We start from the raw sequence: 18770 nt of genomic DNA on the forward strand, positions 1-18770 counted from the left end.
TTAAAACCAGCCTGAGCAAGAGCGAGACCCCGTCTCTAGTAGAAATAGAAAGAAATTAATTGGCCAACTGATATATATATAAAAAATTAGCCGGGCATGGTGGCGCATGCCTGTAGTCCCAGCTACTCGGGAGGCTGAGGCAGAAGGATCACTCGAGCCCAGGAGTTTGAGGTTGCTGTGAGCTAGGCTGACGCCACGGCACTCACTCTAGCCTGGACAACAAAGCGAGACTCTGTCTCAAAAAATAAATAAATAAATAAATAAATAAATTGTTCTAGCTGGTGTTTTTGTAATTATACTATTAAATGACTTGAGTCATGCTCATGACAAGATTTGTTTTGTTTTGCTAGGAAGCAGATTTTATGATGTAGTTCAATTGCATGGTTCAGGTAAAAGCTAGCCTATGGATGAAGGAATACAAATACTATATGAAGGAAACTATATCAGGTTCAAGAATTTTAGCAATTATCCATTAAGAACCTAAACATTAAGTTGCAATGTGAAATCCACTTGCCTCAGTCTTACTACTTGATATTGCCTACACTTAGCAATAACCTTTTTCAGGATTTTACACTCAAAAGCCTTTTAAAGACTGTTGCAGGCCAGGAGTCCTCACAGGCAGAGATCAAGTTTAAAGTAGTTCTTTTAACTCTAAGGCATATTTTTTTAAAAATCTATTGCCATGATTTTTATACCTTATTTTAAAACTGAATTTCTTTAAGCATCCAAATCAGGGGCCGGCAAAAACTTTTTCTGTGAAGGGCAAGATTGTAAATAGTTAAGGGTTTATGAGACATATGATCTCTGTCACAGCTCCTCAGCTCTGCCACTGTAGCACAAAAGTAGCCACAGACAATATGCAAATTAATGAGCATAGTGTATGCAAATAAAACTTTATTTACAAAAACAGGCAGTGGGCTGGATTTGGTTCAGGGGCAGGCTGGAGTTTGCCAACCCCTGGTCTAAAGGAAGCTGGAGAAGAGCTTCCACCCAGAAAAGAACCTCTCAGTGAGGGAAAGAAACAGACTAGGAATATATCATACTGCAGCCTTCTACTAACAGAAGATACTTTAAAATATGAAACAAGATTAGCTCTGCCAATTGTTTTATTTTGACTTTTGTAAAAAAAAAAAAAGCTTTGAGAAAATGTGTTAAATATCAGTAAAGGGCAGGAAAACACGTGGCTAGCTTTACAATAGCAATCTAAACATATACACAAAGGCAAACATTGAGTAAAATGCTAAGGATGCTACTGCAGTTTCCTTATTGTACATAAAGGTTGCAGATAACTCCAAGTCTTTAATTTTTCATTTTTTTGGGTCACTGATGTGCAAATCTTTAATTTTTCAGTTATAACATACTTGAATGTTATTTTATATATCATGTTTATTTATATAACATACTATAACGTTAATTTTATAAAACCACCAGTTTACTACTATGAAGACAAAATTCTCCCCAATTACGGTATGTAAGCTCTCTATAAAAAGTTCCCCAGAAGGTTATATCATTCTATGTTAAATTCGTCCTATCTATTTAAAAAACTGGTTTTCAGCTATTAAATGAATCTTGGTGGCATTCCCATTTAAACATTTTAATGGACACAGTACAACTTCCCAAGTAAGAAGTACCAGATGTATTTTATGTAAAAAATAAAGACAACCTAGGAGGAGCTGGCCCTACTATAAAGTCACACTTTGAATGAGTGATTTTAAGTGGTAAATTCTATATCCACAGACTTAACACTCACATAACTAAAAATCATTCCCCTGCTTTTCCAAAGCTTACAACTGCAATAATCACAACAAAAGTCAGCCCCCAAATCTCCATGCAATTAGTCATCCAGTAACACCTGATTGTAACTTTAAGTGATTTGGATAGCAGATGTCAAGTTCTTCATGATGTTTAGAAGTCCTTTTCTATTTATCTGAGTTTTTCCTATATATATATATATAATCTCCAGACAATTTTCCACTGGTCCAGAGTCAAGAGTTGACCATGACATTTGGCAATTCTGTTAAGCCTTTTTAAAAGGTGGCCCTCAGAATGAGAAAGTGACCTCTGCCTTGTGCTCTCATTTCTGCTTTAGGCCTTTTCAAAAGATGGCACAGTAGGCAGACCTTCCTTCTCATCTTCTCCAAGGCTCAGCTAGCAGAAAACTGGCTGCCTGTGTGTTCCATATGGGCCGTGGTTATAGTATACCCTGCTTACGAAAATAAAATTAACATCAAAAACTTTGGTTTTGCTCTTTACAATTTTTGCTAGTACTGGGTGACAAGATGTTTGTTAATTTTAAAAATGTCTATGAAAATTGAAACTGGAAAAATGGTTTATTTCTAAGTCTTGTTTTGAAAGGATTGTCAATGAGTCTACTTGTTTTTCCTAGTTAAACACTAGCATTGGTTTCTACAGTATTTCTCTACATGTTATTAGGTTTTAATAAAGGAGAAGGTCTTTTCAGGTATCAAAGTAGTGAAAGCAGCGTTCAGATGGGCTGTTTCTAAACTACAACTCTTGGACACTAGAGTCCTTCAATTTACTATATCAGAATGTTGCAACTGACAGTGGCAAGCCAGATTCTCACTTAAAGAACAAGAGAAGGATCAGAACTGAATGGTACTAATCTAATGTACATGACAAACTTGTTCCCACACTAAGTAATCTACAGAATCAATATCAAAAGTCAGGCTTGAAACTCGCCAAGTTCCTCACTTCTGAAGTGGAATAAGTCATATACTTATGAGATCAGCAGGCTGACTTTCCAGCACCCTCATTCCAGACTACCTTCTGTAGCAGATGGTAAAATCAGCTTTCCCACACCTCTTAGAACTCACAATAGGTACAAGGTAGGTTTCCAAGTGGATGACTTTCACTTCTGATGAGTTGCTCAGTTGCCCTGCTGTCAATGTTCCCTAAGTGCATTGGTGGCATTTCTACATTTGGAAATCACTTGTTCACATTAAATATCCGACATGATTAATTTCCACTGTAGACAAAGACAGGGAAGATATGATTTGAGGGGAGGGGCGACATGAAACAGACCTCCATTTTTAGAAGGAACTGTTATGTTAATTCTTTGCCCTAGACTGAAATGTTCATGGACAGCTGAGATACTGTTTTGCATGTTTTCCAAAGAGATTTCATTTGTCAATCAAACCACAGACAACATTTTCGGGTCTAGAGAACACAAGCTAAAGAGTTCCTTGCTGTTTGCTTGATGAAACATTTGATGTCTCAGTGTGATTTTTGGCTCCAAGGCATCAATGCTTATTTATATGATCACCCCAGTAACTACCTGGGATGGTTGGAGTCGATATGCCCTTCCTGTGCTTGTTTCCTAGGAAGAAATACAGCCTTATTTACATTTCAAATTTCCTCCTCTAAGAGAGAAAGTTTAGGTTTTCTGGTAGTTTCCAAAAAGAGTACTAAAAGGAGTGGCAGGAGTTTTAAATCTTTTCTCTGTCAGGGCTATATAGAAGTGTGCATCTCTTTAATTACCTGCTATCAACACTACCACCACCATATGGTAGCAAAATGACCACAGCCTTCCACTTTGCTCTGGCAGTAAATGGGCCCACCCTTGTTCTGAGGAATCTAACATGGATTCATGCATGGGGACAGGAGAAGAGAAAATGTTTGCCTGCAGAGCGGACTATTAATTTAATTCTAGGTTCAATTTAAAAGACAGCTTCCCAGAAACCTTCACATTTGATCAGTCAGCAGCTCAGTTAAGACAAAAACCCTCTTTTCCCCCCACAAATGGGAACAAAGAGGATAGATTTTAAATCCACCCCCCCATCACATACCCTTAAGTCACTCTTCTCTCTCCTTTAGGGCTCTAGGGTTTTCAAACATGATCTTTAAAGTTGCACTTTATAGAGCACATTCTTGAGTTGTGCAAAGATTAGCATGAAACTCTCAACAGCTGCCGAGTCTGTATTATTGATCAATACTGAGTTTGTGCCACATGACTAACAATTTAAAAAAAAAAAAAAAACAACCTTAACTTGCTAGGCTGTTCTTTTAAGTAAGTTTTCAAATAGGGTCCACTATAAGCTCTAGACTAAAAGCTATCAACCCTGGCTACACAATAGGAATTCCTGAGGTTCCAAAACAAAGCATGGACACCAAGATCCCACCTGAAGCTACTAAATCTGAATCTGAGGGGAGAGCTCTTGCACTGATTTTTTTAAAAGAAAAACTGGCCAGGTGATCCTAATGTGCCACCAAGGTTAAGAAGCTCTGCTCTAGAACATCTGATTCTGCTAAACTGTCATCCCCTGACCTAGAACAAGTATGTGTTTAAGATGGCTTGAGTTTGCTCTCTCAGAAGATCTTTGAGTTGGATGTACCATTACTTAGCAGTTTCAATCTGGTTTTATGCCAGCTTGGAAGCAGACAGATGGCCTTTTGTTGAACGGTGTCTGGGCTTTGTGGCACCCTTTTTTCCACACAGCGTAGGCATGTTTCCAGATGTGAAACCATTTTGACAAATGGATTCACTTTCCCAGGACCCCTGGTAAGGTGAGGGTTATTCTCCACATCTTGCAAGCAAAAATTAGGACCACCAGTCAAAGTGACTTACTTTGATCCACGGAATATTTGTAATCAAATAAGGACTTAGAACACCAGAAAGCAGTTCTGATTTGAAATGTCTGACAGCTTGGGGTTAGTGGCAAAAAGAAGAAAGCAAGCACAGCCTGGAAGAACAGCTTCCTAACCCACAAAGAAAGGCTGGTGGGGTAGGTCACTGGGCAAATGCTGCAAACAGGTTTCGGGTACTCTCTTCTCTGGGTAGGCTTTCCAGGTGGGACCCTTGCCCTACACAAACCCATCTTGTTTACATTTGAACTACCCTTTGTCCTAGTCAGCAAATGAGGGGAAGAGGACACACCATAATTGGATTTCCTCCCTGTTTCCCCTCTGACCTCTGACGTCCCCACAGGAAAATCCTGATGGGAAGCCCTCCCCTCTAGTTTTGGTCTTGACAAATCTCCATTTATTTATATTTAAGTAGGTCAGAATAAAATGTTTGCAACAAAGACTACAAGACCCTTTGGAGGAAAACACAATAATCTATGGATTGACATAAGACTAGGAAGGGAAATTCAGTGGTTATTTTTCCGCCCTAAGAGGGTAATTTCATATAATCTGCTGAAAGCTTCCTAGAAAACTAAAGCCTTGAGGTTAATGGAGAAAGGGTGTATCCCACCTGGTTGGCTCTTTTTAAGAGCCATTATCAGGGTGTTTTCTCTTAGCTTTTTCCCTGTTAAATTAGGTAAGCAGCATAAGGGATAAGCAAGGCTTTATAAAGCCCCAACCAAACAGCCAACCAGCCTATCCCTCCGTCTCTGCAAAAGCACAAACATACTTCACCTTTTAAGTGTATATGGCATGACTGGTCATTACTAAGATAACTCTATGAAATGAAAACTCCTGTGCTGGTTCTGGGTCTGAGCTCACACATATCTCCAGGTTTCTGCCAAGCCTGACTACTGATGTCTGCAACCTGACCCCATGACATAAGAACCTCCCTTACAGGGGCTAAGGAAGCTCTTTCTCTGGTCGTGGGGTGTAGGTCTTCTTAAGTCCTTTATTAGCCTAGGTGACCCTTGTGCCTCATGGGGTTAGGTACATTCTTTAGCTGTTTTCAAACTTCTTATGCCCATGAATGACCATAAAATCAAAATGGACTTTATTGTCCACAGAAAGAAAAGAAGCAAATAAAAATCATTCAATTATATTGAACCACATGAAATTGCCATTCCTGTTTTGAAAAAATGGTTGAACATCAGCAATTTCACCTGGTTAAACCTAATTAAACAATTTTTTCCATATTTGCAGAAATAATCAACTTAAACACAAAGCTGTGAAGCAATGTCTTATTTTAAAATGAATCATTAAAATGTGAGTTAAGATTTAGTGGCTGATTTTATCATGGGTGCACTATACTGGGACACTATTTTGTCTGTCATAATAAGAAAAATGCACACATTATGAAAGCATTTTTTAGAACTGGGTTGCCACAAAAATGCTAGCACTGAAGCATACAGACGTGGGGTGAAATTCAAACTTTTTCCAAGAGTTCTTTCAGCATTTCAGTACTACAGGTGTGAGCGGGTAGAAGAGCTCATCCAGAAAGAACCCAAACTAAAAAACTAAATTTCAAACCACACCCACACGTTAAGCTGGTGCAACAGCCTTCCCAGACACCAAGAAAATGACCCTTCTCTGCATGGCACTCGGCAATGTAAAGACACTTGGAATTTTAAACTTACAATAGAAGACAGAACCTTCCACCAAGTTGAATAATGCTTACTATTCCATTGACTTGCCTCTGATTCCTCATGTGGCCACTGAAATCTCATGCATTCATCAGCCCAAAGTCTGGAATTCTACCCAGTCTCAAGACTACTATCTTATGTTTTCTTCACAGTTAATTTTTTTGCATTGTGATTTTTTCCCTCTGAATTCTAGTCTATTGCCTCTTAGGCTTCTTGCTGCCTTCTCTTTCCCAAATAAAAGCATCCTACTAATTTTGGTGCTATTTCTAAGCCCACTACTTAGGAGACACTTCGGTCCTAGTAATCATTTCCCAGGCAGTCAGCTCATACGGTAGCCCTCAAGAGTTGAGTGCTTTTTGCAGTAATATCATCATTGGTTGCTAAATACTTCCTTTCCTCAGATTAATTTAAAAACAACAGTATAACACTATTTGCCTTTGGTTTTAAACATTTCAGTAACTTCTTTATGGAGATTTCCAGAGAAGGAACTATAATTCTTCCCTCCATGTTGAAATGTTCATGGATATATTTTCAAATCTTCAGTCTAGAAGAAACACAGGTAGCATCAGAGTCAGGAATCCTGATGTGAGGTTGCAGTCACACTGCCCTTGTTGCCAGAGCCTCCACTCAGATTGCTTTTTCATGTTTTCTGTCCCACTTAACACCATTGCCCATAATCCTTGGAGGTCCAATTTTGATTCCTTCATGATCTTTTTTCTAGCCTGTTCTCCCCTAACTTGATATTCCTACAGCCAGCTAGACTTGCACTGTTGTGTACTGAGATGCGGCTTCTGTGGGAGGAATCCCAGGCACCCGCCTCACATTGCTCAGATACTGCAGGTGAATGAATTAAGAGACCATTAAAGCATGCTATTTTTTTGTTTGTTTAACTCTGAAACACTATGTGAAAAATTGGAAATAGGTCTGCATTTGTCTTATACTTTGCCTCACCATCTGCATCTTGGGTTAAATTTTAAGCATCATGATAGCTTCAGACTCCAATACAATAGAAGCGTTAGTTCAATCCAGTCAATGCCCCACCTCAAACACTGGGGCTTGCAGCCATCCTCACCCCACGGGGAGCCTACCCCATCGCTTCATGGTTTGGGGGGAAAGTCAGGAGTTATTATCCTCCAAAGGAAACACGAGGCGGGTGCCCCAGCTTGAGACCTTCTGGTCTCCCATTCCCAGGTCTCGCTCCAGCACTTCCTCAGAGCTACTCTTCGTTCTCCGACCACCCTCGAGACTTGTGGAGGCCGTGTGGGAGCCTGAGGAGCCATTCGCAGTCACTGTGCTATCTCCGTAGGTCAAGGTGAGGTCACCCTCGGTCAGGATGAAATCAGAGTCTTCCTCTCTCAGTGGCTCTTGGTTCTGAAAAGCACAATCAACAACAACAACAACAAAAATGGGAGACTGATATTCTCCAGGACTGGAGCCAACCCAACCCTAATTCCTTGTCTGAAAATTGAGGATTATAGAACTTGCCTGCCTTGAGCCTCTAGCATGGCGATTGGATACAAACTGTACAGTGCTATTCCATCCAAGGCACTGTTGCTGGGACTAGGATTTAGAATACCAGAATCCCCACCTGGATGATAAACCACCAAAGGGCAGTGACTTCCTTCTCCATGTCTTCTCTTTTCTGAGTAGGCCTTCTGGGTGGGCCTCCTGTCCTACACAAACCATCCCAAACCCACCTTGTTTACATTTGAACTCCTCTTTGTCCTAGTTAGCCACTGAGGGGAAGAGGCAAACCATAATTAGGATTTCCTCCCTGTTTCCTCTCTGCTATCCCCACAGGAAAACCCTGATGGCAAGCCTCCCCTCTACATCCTCAGGTGGCTGAAACAAGTAGCAGAGAGGGAGAGTACATTTTATTGAGCATGTATTATGTGCCTGCCAGGGACTTCACATAAGCTCTCATTTGATCCTCACCCCTCCCTTGTGAAGGTGTGAATGCTCTTATCACAGAGCAGAAAACCTGAGCTAACGGAGCCCGTGAAACATGCCTGAAGTTGTCCAGCTGATAGGAAGCAGAGTTAGAACTTATGCTGCCTCCACAATGGTTTTACCCAACATAAAGCATGTGAAAAATTGCCGTGTCAGGAAAAGGACTGGAATTGCACGTCATGCTAAGCAGTATTGTACTACACAGGGCAGGCCCTAGCAAAATTGCAGCCATTTGAACCACCAGATGGTAGGGACAGTGTCAGGAGACAGCGCAAGTTCAGACAGAACCTTTCACCCTCCAATAGGTATAACAAGCGAAACAAGGGCAGGGCCATGACCCAGCTTCCTCGCTGCACTGAGGCCTGTCAAACACCGTGGATGGCCTTGAATAGCCAACATGCAGTGTTAAACACTCTGGGTAAACTGCTCTTTTCTCTCCTGTTTCCTGCCGCCCTTCAAAGCTCATCTGAAGTCCTGCATCCACTACACCACAGGGCCTCTAGGACACCAATCCGGCCTCCCTGACCCCCTCACACCCTGCTTGGTCATGCTGCCTAAGGCAGATTCCCCCAGGTCAGTGCCTGGACCCCCCAGCTAGATGATAAACCAGCAAAGGGCAGTGACCTCCTTCTCTGCTTCCTGGCACCTTCCTCAATGGTGCTTACCTCATAGTAGGTGCTAAATGAATGCCTGGTAAATGCTCCAAGCTAGGGAAGATTCATGGGTTAAGTCTCCCTTGCTTTTCCTCTCCTAACCTGTTTCTGTGCACTTACTGGCAACAAGCACATGCTCGTTTTCTGCATTGTTTCTCAGTGATGTTGACTTTGCACATGGTCCACAGTGTGACTCCGCTTAACCAATGTTCTGGCATTTTTAACAAGCAAGCATGCAACTCCTCTCGCTTGCTGCCTCAAACCCCTGCTGGAATGAAGCAAGGTGCAAATGCACAATCAAATAAAAATCCTGTACCCAGGCAGACATTTAGAGCGCTGTTCCAAATCTCCCTCCAAAGTCTCAAATTTCTTCCTCTTCATTGGTGTTTAAAAGGTCCTGAAGGTCAATCTGTTCTACTATTGTTTTCTTAACAACAAATGATACCATGTGCTCCATCTGAGTGTCCAACCTCCAGGGAATCCTCCTTCCCTGTCTTAACATGTTCCGGTTCTCCTGTTCATACATGTGCTAAATCATGTTTTTGTTCAATGTCTGTCAAAAGACCTCTGCCAGGGCTCTTAGCTCCCAATTTTCAGGGAGAGGGTCTTGGCATGTATTTTGTCATTTCAAGGTTTGGAGCCACTGAGGGACAGAGACAAACATGGGACAACTGCATGTGAAGGTAATTCTGCAAATGGAGGAAAGCCCCCCACAGCACCACACAGGAGAACCCAGCGTGAATGCTGTGGTGGCTTGCCCTGACTCCTCCCACAGGAGTGTCTGCAGCTGGCTGGGACCCTGGGCAGGACCCCAGCTCAGAGCAGCAGCAGCAGGAGTATTGAGGGTGATTCTTGCTGGAAGCCCAAGTCACCCTATCTGAGGTTGGCTGTGGGGCATCCACAGCCAAAACATGGTCCCCAAAAGAAAACCTTGAGCAGTCTCTTAAATTAGTGAGGGAAATACTTTGAACTTATGTGATTGTGAGTTTATTGAGTTTATGCTGAGTTTAAATTAGTCTAGATATTCCTAATCTATGAGCAAGGGGAATAATTAGCAAGCTTCAGATTAGGTGAAGCTTTAATAAGGTTTTAATAGTGGGTTAGTTGTTTTACTATTACATAAACATGAAAAGTGACCCTTATTAGAATTTAATTGAGATGGAAGGCTTTACAAATTGTTCAAAAGAGACCAGAGCTAGGAGACAACGTATACACCCAGCAAAACTTAAAATCAGAAGGTATAATCACACTTGGACTTCGTTAGTGGGAGAAGCAGAGCTGCCGTGTCAGCACTCTTTGTCTCTGATGACAAAACCCACCCAAATGGCCCCCACGGCCAGTGCAGACAGAGGGCCGCAGTCAGCAAACCATGCAGCAGTTAGCACTAGCTGGCTTCTCTGAAGTAAGCTAGTAGCAGGTTTGAGAAATTATAAAACTAACTTTATAATCTATTGGTTTGTGTCCTTCTGACCTAAAAGGTAACTAGCATTATTAGGTAGGCTGACAGTACATTAAAAACGATAACTAGAATCTATTTAGAACTCAGGAAAATCAACCAGAAAAAATCAAACAACCCCATCAAAAAGTGGGCAAAGGACATGAACAGAAACTTTTCAAAAGAAGACAGAACAATGGCCAATAAAAATATGAAAAAATGCTCAACATCTCTAATCATCAGAGAAATGCAAATCAAAACCACAATGAGATATCACTTAACTCCAGTGAGAATGGCCTTTATCAAAAAGTCCCCAAACGATAAACGTTGGTGTGGATGTGGAGAGAGAGGAACACTCCTACACTGCTGGTGGGACTGCAAACTAGTTCAACCTCTATGGAAAGCAATATGGAGATACCTTAAAGCGATACAAGTGGATCTACCATTTGATCCAGCAATCCCACTACTGGGCATCTACCCAAAAGATCAAATGACACTCTACAAAAAAGGCACCTGCACTCGAATGTTTATAGCAGCACAATTCACAATTGCAAAGCTGTGGAAACAACCCAAGTGCCCATCAATCCATGAGTGGATTAATAAAATGTGGTATATGTATACCATGGAATACTATTCAGCTTTAAGAAATTATGGTGATATAGCACCTCTTGTATTTTCCTGGATAGAGCTGGAACCCATTCTACTAAGTGAAGTAGCCCAAGAATGGAAAAACAAGCACCACATGTACTCACCAGAAAATTGGTATTAATAGATCAACACCTAAGTGGACATATAGGAATAACATTTATCGGGTGTTGGGCAGGTGGGAAGGGGGAGGAGGGGATGGGTATATACAAACACAATGGATAAGATGTGCAACGTTTGGAGGATGGACACGCTTAAGGCTCTGACTCGAGGGGGAAGGGGGGACATGGGCAATATATGTAACCTTAACACTTGTACCCCCATAATACGCTAAAATTAAAAACAAACAAACAAAATAGCATGGCATTAAAAATAACTTTACCAACTGGGAACAGTTCTAGGAAAATGGTGTTTGCACCATCCTACCCATTTCTTTTTGTAATTTAAAACCAGTTTATCACAAGTGGCACAGGAATTTCATTTTGACCTGGAGAGGAGCTGGGAGCAATGGAAGACTCAGCTATCTTTAAGAGGAGGAGGACACATGAATGCAGCTGGCTGTTACATGTGGTGAAAATTCAAACAGAAGGTTGTGGCAGAACTACATTTTTACCGGGCAGAGCCTGTTACTGGGCAGAGCCTGCTCTTCCAAACGGGTAAATCCAGTAGCCCAGCTGGGTTTGTAGGTGTAAAGTTCTGTCGCCGCCCACCAGGCCTTTTCAATAGTCGCCTTCCTCTGAAGGAGCTGGGGAGGGGCCTGAGGGCCTTGGGATGACAGACACACGTGCTTACTCTGTGTGAGGCTCTCCCACTGCACAGCAGTAGCAGGTTTAGGGCTCATGGTGACTTGGCAGTTGTCATGCCTGTTCTTGAAGGAAGAGCACACTGTATCCTCCGATCTTGGGTGCTCTGATGTGAGTGCCCTTCCCCCCAGCGCCCCTACCTAGCTATGGTGTCCACATCTCTTTCCTCTCTGTGCCACCTGAGTCTGTGCCACACCTGTTAGAACTTACTTGTTTAGGGCCCTTCTCTCTCAGATGTGGGCTCTGCATTCTGTTTAGTCATCACTGATCAAGTAAACTGCAGGTCATTTGGTAAATATTTGAAGACCTGCATTAGGCTCCCAGCTCTGCCAATTACTGACTGTGGACAACTCACATCATCACTGAGCTACACTTTCCTTATCTGTAACACTATAGGACCTGCTTATTCATGGTATAGCCAGGAGAACAAAAATTAGCCTTTGTGAGCTGTAAAGCTGTACACAAATTGAAGGAGTTCTTTTCTCCTTGGGTATAGTGATTGTGTCAATGACAAGCTGATGATGATGGCTGAGGAGATATGGGGAAGAAGGAAGGCCTTGGACCTCTCCTCCACTCCCTCTGTGTGGTAGCTGCTTGCTCTCCCCACCTCTCCACCCTACAACCCACAAGAGAAGCTCAAGGGCCAGCCCTGAATCTAAGATATCTACCAGCATGGGTGTTCTTTTCATACTGTGCTGAGTCTATTCCTAGAACCTGAAAATGGAAAGAAATGCCTAACCACATCAATGTAAATAAACCATTTACAAAAAGGAATCCTTACATTTGTGAAAGGCTTTGTAGTTTACAGTGAATCTTTACGGACCTAATCGTTTAACTCTCACAGCCAGCCTGTACTACTGGACCCATTTTACAGATTAGAAAACTGAGGCACAGAGCACTTCTATGGCCTATCAGGGCTTGGATTCCAATTTAGTTGTTCTGATTCCAAATCTAGTGTTCTTTCTACTCCACCACAGCTGCCAATGTTGAGGGACCTCATAATCCTGGTAAAAGGTTTATCTGGTACTATGTAAAATATATAAACAAATATGTAAGCTGAACATTTCTAGTAATCTTATTAAAGAACAAAAATCTATGGATTTGCAGGCAGGAGTGTGATGGTTTCTTCTCCCTACGTAAGGAAGCATGATGAGCAGGACTACAGCCCTGGCCTGCTGTACTTACGTCATACACCTGGGGACTTGTCAGACACCGAGCCAGCAGGCCACACCAGGTGGGAAGAGTGGTGGTTAGTGGGGGGCCACTGTGTGTTAGGATGGGCTTCAAGTAACTTTAAAATGGGAATTAAGGAAAAATGGCTGCAAAAGAAAACACACACACACCAAAATGTGTTTTAAATCCCATAATAAATCATCCAACATTCTACCCACAAAAATCTTCCTTTTCCCCTTTTACCAGTGTGATATAGGAAATACTTGTACGCTACAACAGTTTGAATCAAAGGGTAAGCTGGCTCTATTAGCCTTAAATGGTAACTGTTGACTCTCAGGTTGGTGATTCCCAATTTTCAATTAAAAAGCATATTTAATTAATTAGAACCCCCTTTTCCCTTCTTTGTCATGTTGAATGAGAGTTTTGCTTACAATCAGTATTTCAGCTTCTGACACGCAAACAGCCCAGGCCCTGGAAATAGGAAATAGTGTACCTGGAATGGGGGGGTCGTGGCCCCTGGGTCCCCTCTGCTTTTGTTCTCTGTAAGTATTCTTATAAACCACTCTACCCAGAGGGCACATGGTGGAAATGCTGGAGTTGGACAGGACCTTAGAAGTGGGCTGAGGCTACTACAAAGGTGGAAACTGAGACTTGGCGAGGCGAAATGATTTCAGTAAGGTTACTCGTACCATAATTGCCCAACTTCCCATACAGCACTATTCTTCACCCTACCTGCAGCTTCTCTCCCAGACTCTAACACAAGGCTTCTCAACTTCGACACTGTTGACATTTGGAGCCAGATCATTCTTTGTGGTAGGGAGTTGTTCTGTGCTTGGTAGGATATTAAGCAACATCCCTAGACTCTACCCACTAGAGATGCTCCTCAACTTACAATGGGGCGACATCCTGATAAACCCATTGAAAGTTAAAAATATCACAGGTTGAAAATGCCCTTAATATACCTACCCTATCAAACATCATAGCTTAGCCTAGCCTACCTTAACTGTGCTCAGAACACTTACATTAGCCTACAGTTGGGCAAAATCACCTAACACAGAGACTTTTTATAATAAAGTATTCAATATCTAATGTAATTTATCAAGTGCTGTACTGAAAGTGAAAACCAGAATGGCAATATGGGTACTTGAAGTATGGTTTCTACTGAACACGTATCATTTTCACACCATCATAAAGTCAAAAGTTGACATCATAAAACATAAGTTGAACCATCATAAATTGGGGACCATCTGTTGATGTCAGTAACACCCCTACTCCCCTCCTCAAGTTGTGACAATCAAAAATGTCTCCAAAAATTGCAAAATGTTTCTTGGGAAGCAAATTTGCCCTCAGTTGAGACCACTGCTCTAGATGAAGCAGAGAGTGGAAAGCCCAGGGTTTCTCTCTCAGTGAATATCAGAGCTGCTGAACCCACAGACCCATGTGGGAAGCACGGGTCACATTATGATAGAGCCTGGACCATTTCTGAGACCCACAGCCTAAGCAACCCTGACCAGGTAGAGTGTCAGATGACCACCTTGACTACAGGGATGGCCAAGACACTTTAAAGGAAGGTGAGGAGATGCCACAGCTGTGTGTACCTAACAGGACAACTGTTAGGAGCACCATGACTTCTCATGTTCATTTAAAGCAGCACTGGAGAAACGCAGCTCTCCCTAGAGAAGATGGAGGGGAGATACTGGGGAATGCTTCTAGTTTGGAACTACTCAACCAAGGAGGATGTGAGGGCTCAGCTGGAGCTCTTCACACACAGAACCAGCTCCCCTTTGACTGCTCTCCTTGAAATACATTGCTGGGGAGAGGTGCAGGCCAGGTACTCTTCCAATTTGGGAACAGCACCCACAGGCCTGTCAGTTTTCTTGTGTCTTTGTCTCAGAAGATGACAGCAGCTCAGATCTGTGGAATGACAAATAAGCAAAGGTCAAGGGGAACCCAGAAGCCACCTTTCAGTTCCTGCCTCAGGCACCCCAAAGACAAGCTCTCTCCTAATCCAGAAGGCCATTTGACAACTTCTTCAAAAAAGAAAAACTATATATATACACATATAAGCTTCTAAATATTCAAATTGTTAGAACACAAAATGAAACATCAAGTCTCTCTTTCCTACCATGTTTCCCCGAAAATAAGACAGGGTCTTATATTTATTTTTCCTCAAGAAGACACCCTAGGGCTTATTTTCAGGGGATGTGTTATTTTAAGTACAGTACAACAATCTACATTTATTCAAATATAGTTAAGTCGTCTTCTTCTGGAACATCATCATAGTAAAATGGCAGCCACAGCTTTCCTTCTTCCTCCTGGGGACACACAATACCTAAAGTGGAGCGTCCACTCCTCACTTCACCGAGGAGACTTTTCCCTCGAGGCCTCAGCTTGCAGCACACACAGGATGGCCAGGACCTGACAGGGGGAGCCAACCTTGTTGGTGGGGCTGCCAGCACCTTTCCAGTCACCTCTGGGATAGTAGCTGTCACGATGGGGCAGATGAGAAGGGCTGTTCGTCTTCTCTACCGCTCTGTGGCTCTGCGATGAAATGCATGGGTTGTGCAGATACGCAGCATAGCCACGCCCATCACTAGGTCTTATTTTCAGCGTAGGGCTTATATTGCGCAAATGCTTAGAAATCCTGCTAGGGCCTATTTTATAGGTAGGTCTTATTTTCAGGGGAAACACAGTACTCTAGTTGTTCTGGTAATTACCATTACAACTTTATATAATATATTTTTCCTCTCATTTTCTGACTTCTAAACTTTAGTCAGAGGCTTTAAACTCCCTCCTATGAAGGATGGTTAAATTTAATTCATTTACACTCTTATCTCTGCTTCCTAATTTTTTTCTTTTCCAATCTTATTTTAATTAATTTTATAATGCAGATATATAAAATTTGCTTTCTATTTTATAACGAATAAGTAAGCTTTATCTAGAGATTGAGTCTAAGTGTTAAAAGCCAATAAAGAGCATTTGTAATAACTTCATTGTATGAATATTCACTATAGAACCAGAGTGGTTAGAGCAACATAAAAAGAAATGGAATGCACTGTTATTTAACCTTTGTCAGTCAGAAGAAAACTCTTGAGTGTCTTGCTAAATAAAGGATCTTCTTTTAACTTTTAAAAAATTTGTTCACTTTTTATGGGTTATAAAAATCATTGTTTCTTTGATGTTGTCGCCTTTGTTGGACTTTTGTTTTATTTGATCTTTATGTTATTTTTCTTCCTTCCTATATGGTCGGCTTGTCACTAAACTTTCTGAATTCTTGCATGTCTGAAAGCTACCCTCCTTTATTCTCTCCTTTTTGATTGGCAGTTCAGGTGTAGAACTCTAGGTTCAGACTTTTTTATTTCATCCTAGAACTTTGAAGATATTGCTCAACTGTATTCTAACATCCAATTTTATCCATGAGAAGCCTGATCCTCATCCTTTGAAGGCTGCCTATTTTTCTCTTTGAAAGCCTCAAAGACTCCCTCTTTTTCTCTGGTAGTTATGGAATGTGTCCAGAATATGTTCATTTGTCCTACTCACATTTGGTGGGCGCCTACACTCTGGAGACAAGTGTCTTTCTTAGCTAAGGGAAATTTTCTTCCATTATTTCTTTGGTATTTCTTTTTCTCCATAGGCTCCATACTCACCTTTCAGATCCTGTTAAATGATTTGGACCACCTAGGTCTCACCTCCACTTCTTGAAAGTCTCCTCCTCTTACACATCTCTGACTTTTTGCTCTAATTCTTGGATTTTTTTCTCAAGTTTATCTTCCAGGATCAACAATTTGGTATTCATCATTTCAAGTTGTTAAACTATTCATTATATTTTTTATTAATTTCATAAACTTCATATTTTTAATTTCTAAGAATTTCCTCTCGTTTACTTCTTTTTCTAATAATCTGCTCTTGTAATTGGAAAAATCTCTCAATGCTCTAAGGATTTTATTAGAAAAATAAAAAATTAAATATTTGGAATTAATTACTTTGGCACCCCTATCCTCGTGTCTTTATTTAGTTTCTCTTCATCAGGTAGGCTGGGGACTCCTACCATGGCCAAAGTTGGAGGGAGGGAGAGAAAAATCTCTGGTGCCCTCAAGATCTGTTTCTCTGCAAGCCTTCCCTAGGCAGTGTCTCTACTTTCTTTTATAGATGCATGGCCTGAAGAGAAAATTAAGTTACCAGTTGACCTGTTGACACAGGAAGTACCTGTTGTGGGTATTCTTGACAATATTCTTTAATAAATTACCTGGAAAAACTGGTTTATGACTCACTTTTGTCTTGGGCTACAGTTTTCTCTGCTATAATTCCCTCTACCATTGGTCTTTCAAGTAGATGAAACCATCTCTTTTGTGATTTCAATGAACCCTGGGGAGAAAAGGCCAGTATATGTGTGTGCTGAGTCTCTCATCTTACAGTGGAAGCCCATCTATCCCATATTAAGGCTTGTTCAGGGAAGGAGGCCCCATACTTCCTCCTGCTAGCCTGTGGGAATCATTCATGTCCACATGAACTCTCTTCTGATGCAGCCAAAGCCCACGTTTTCTTCTTAGATAATCTGTGGAGCTATAGAATGAATCATGGTCACCTTCCTCATTTAATTCTTCAGACTCTTTATGCCTGCTTATGCTCTTTTTTAGTTTCTCTTCCCCAAAAAAGTGGAAATCCCAAAGTCACTAAAATTTAGAGTCAGATGGGACTTTTGCAGTAACTCCTGTCTTCAAAGAATCAATTTCTTATCACTTTAGCATTTTGCCACTTTCCTGTGGATACTCTTCAATTTGCTCTACTTACTTTCTTTTCTTTTTTTTTTTTTTTTTTTTGAGACAAAGTCTCGCTTTGTTGCCCAGGCTAGTGTGAGTGCCATGGCATCAGCCTAGCTCACAGCAACCTCAATCTCCTGGGCTCAAGCAATCCTGCTGCCTCAGCCTCCTGAGTAGCTGGGACTACAGGCATATGCCACCATACCCGGCTAATTTTTTCTATATATATTAGTTGGTCAATTAATTTCTTTCTATTTATAGTAGAGACGCAGTCTTGCTCTTGCTCAGGCTGGTTTCGAACTCCTGAGCTTGAGCAATCCGTCCGCCTCTGCCTCCCAGAGTGCTAGGATTACAGGCGTGAGCCACCGCGCCCGGGCTCTATATACTTTCTAAGGCCAGTGAGCAACACGCATTCTGGATTACAATATAGACAAAGTTCATATGGCTTAAAAAATCCCTGGGGGGTCTATTTCAGTTAGTAGCAAACAACGTATTTTGAACCAACCCTTTCGGTTGAGAACTAGAAAAGCTGGGCAAAATAAAACAAGACAAAACCATCTGTTCAATGGCTTCAGAAAGCTACCAAGGCAGCGACGAGGACCAGAATCTGGGAGAAGCCAAGAGGTAAGCCTCACACTTGGTGAACCACAATTCCCCTAAAGGCACCTGAGAAGCTGAGCAGAGCAACTGTCAGATTCACAAAGACAGAGTCTGACAAAAATCGAAGTCTGGGGCCCACAAAGGAAGAAGATGTAAACACTCCAGGCTTTAGGTCGGGATCCAGAAAAAAAGGGCAATGAAAAAAACAGACTAATCCTCATAGGAACTGATGCCTGGCTTCGTATCACCTTTATTCCTGGTTGGATTAAGGTGATCTGGAATTGCCAATACCCCTAGCTTAACCATCTCCGAAGGATAATAACCTCATCCAGAGCATTGCAAATTATCTCTAGATTTTTTCACTTCCCATGATTGTCACTCAGTAGAAAAAATGCACAGAAGATATGCAATAAAAGCTTCTAGAAGGTAATACAGGAAATTGGCTTCATGACTTTGAGTTAGGCAAG

The 18770-nt window shown here is 41.6% G+C and overlaps 1 protein-coding gene across 2 annotated transcripts in view; it reads right to left on the minus strand.

Moving 5' to 3' along the window:
- Positions 1–1088: 1088 nt before the first annotated feature.
- The window catches only part of SLC9A7 (solute carrier family 9 member A7), a 176898-nt gene continuing 159216 nt past the window's right edge, over positions 1089–18770 (minus strand). For both annotated transcript variants that reach the window (XM_012749714.3, XM_012749715.3), the window contains 2 exons: positions 12956–13061; positions 1089–7655 (listed from right to left, as the gene is read on the minus strand). In XM_012749714.3, coding sequence (XP_012605168.1) covers positions 7401–7655; positions 12956–13061 — 361 coding nt within the window. In that variant the 3' untranslated portion in view covers positions 1089–7400. The remainder of the gene's footprint in view (positions 7656–12955; positions 13062–18770) is intronic.

The sequence above is a fragment of the Microcebus murinus genome, chromosome X (genome assembly GCF_040939455.1).
Source record: "Microcebus murinus isolate Inina chromosome X, M.murinus_Inina_mat1.0, whole genome shotgun sequence".
Lineage (NCBI taxonomy): Eukaryota > Metazoa > Chordata > Mammalia > Primates > Cheirogaleidae > Microcebus > Microcebus murinus.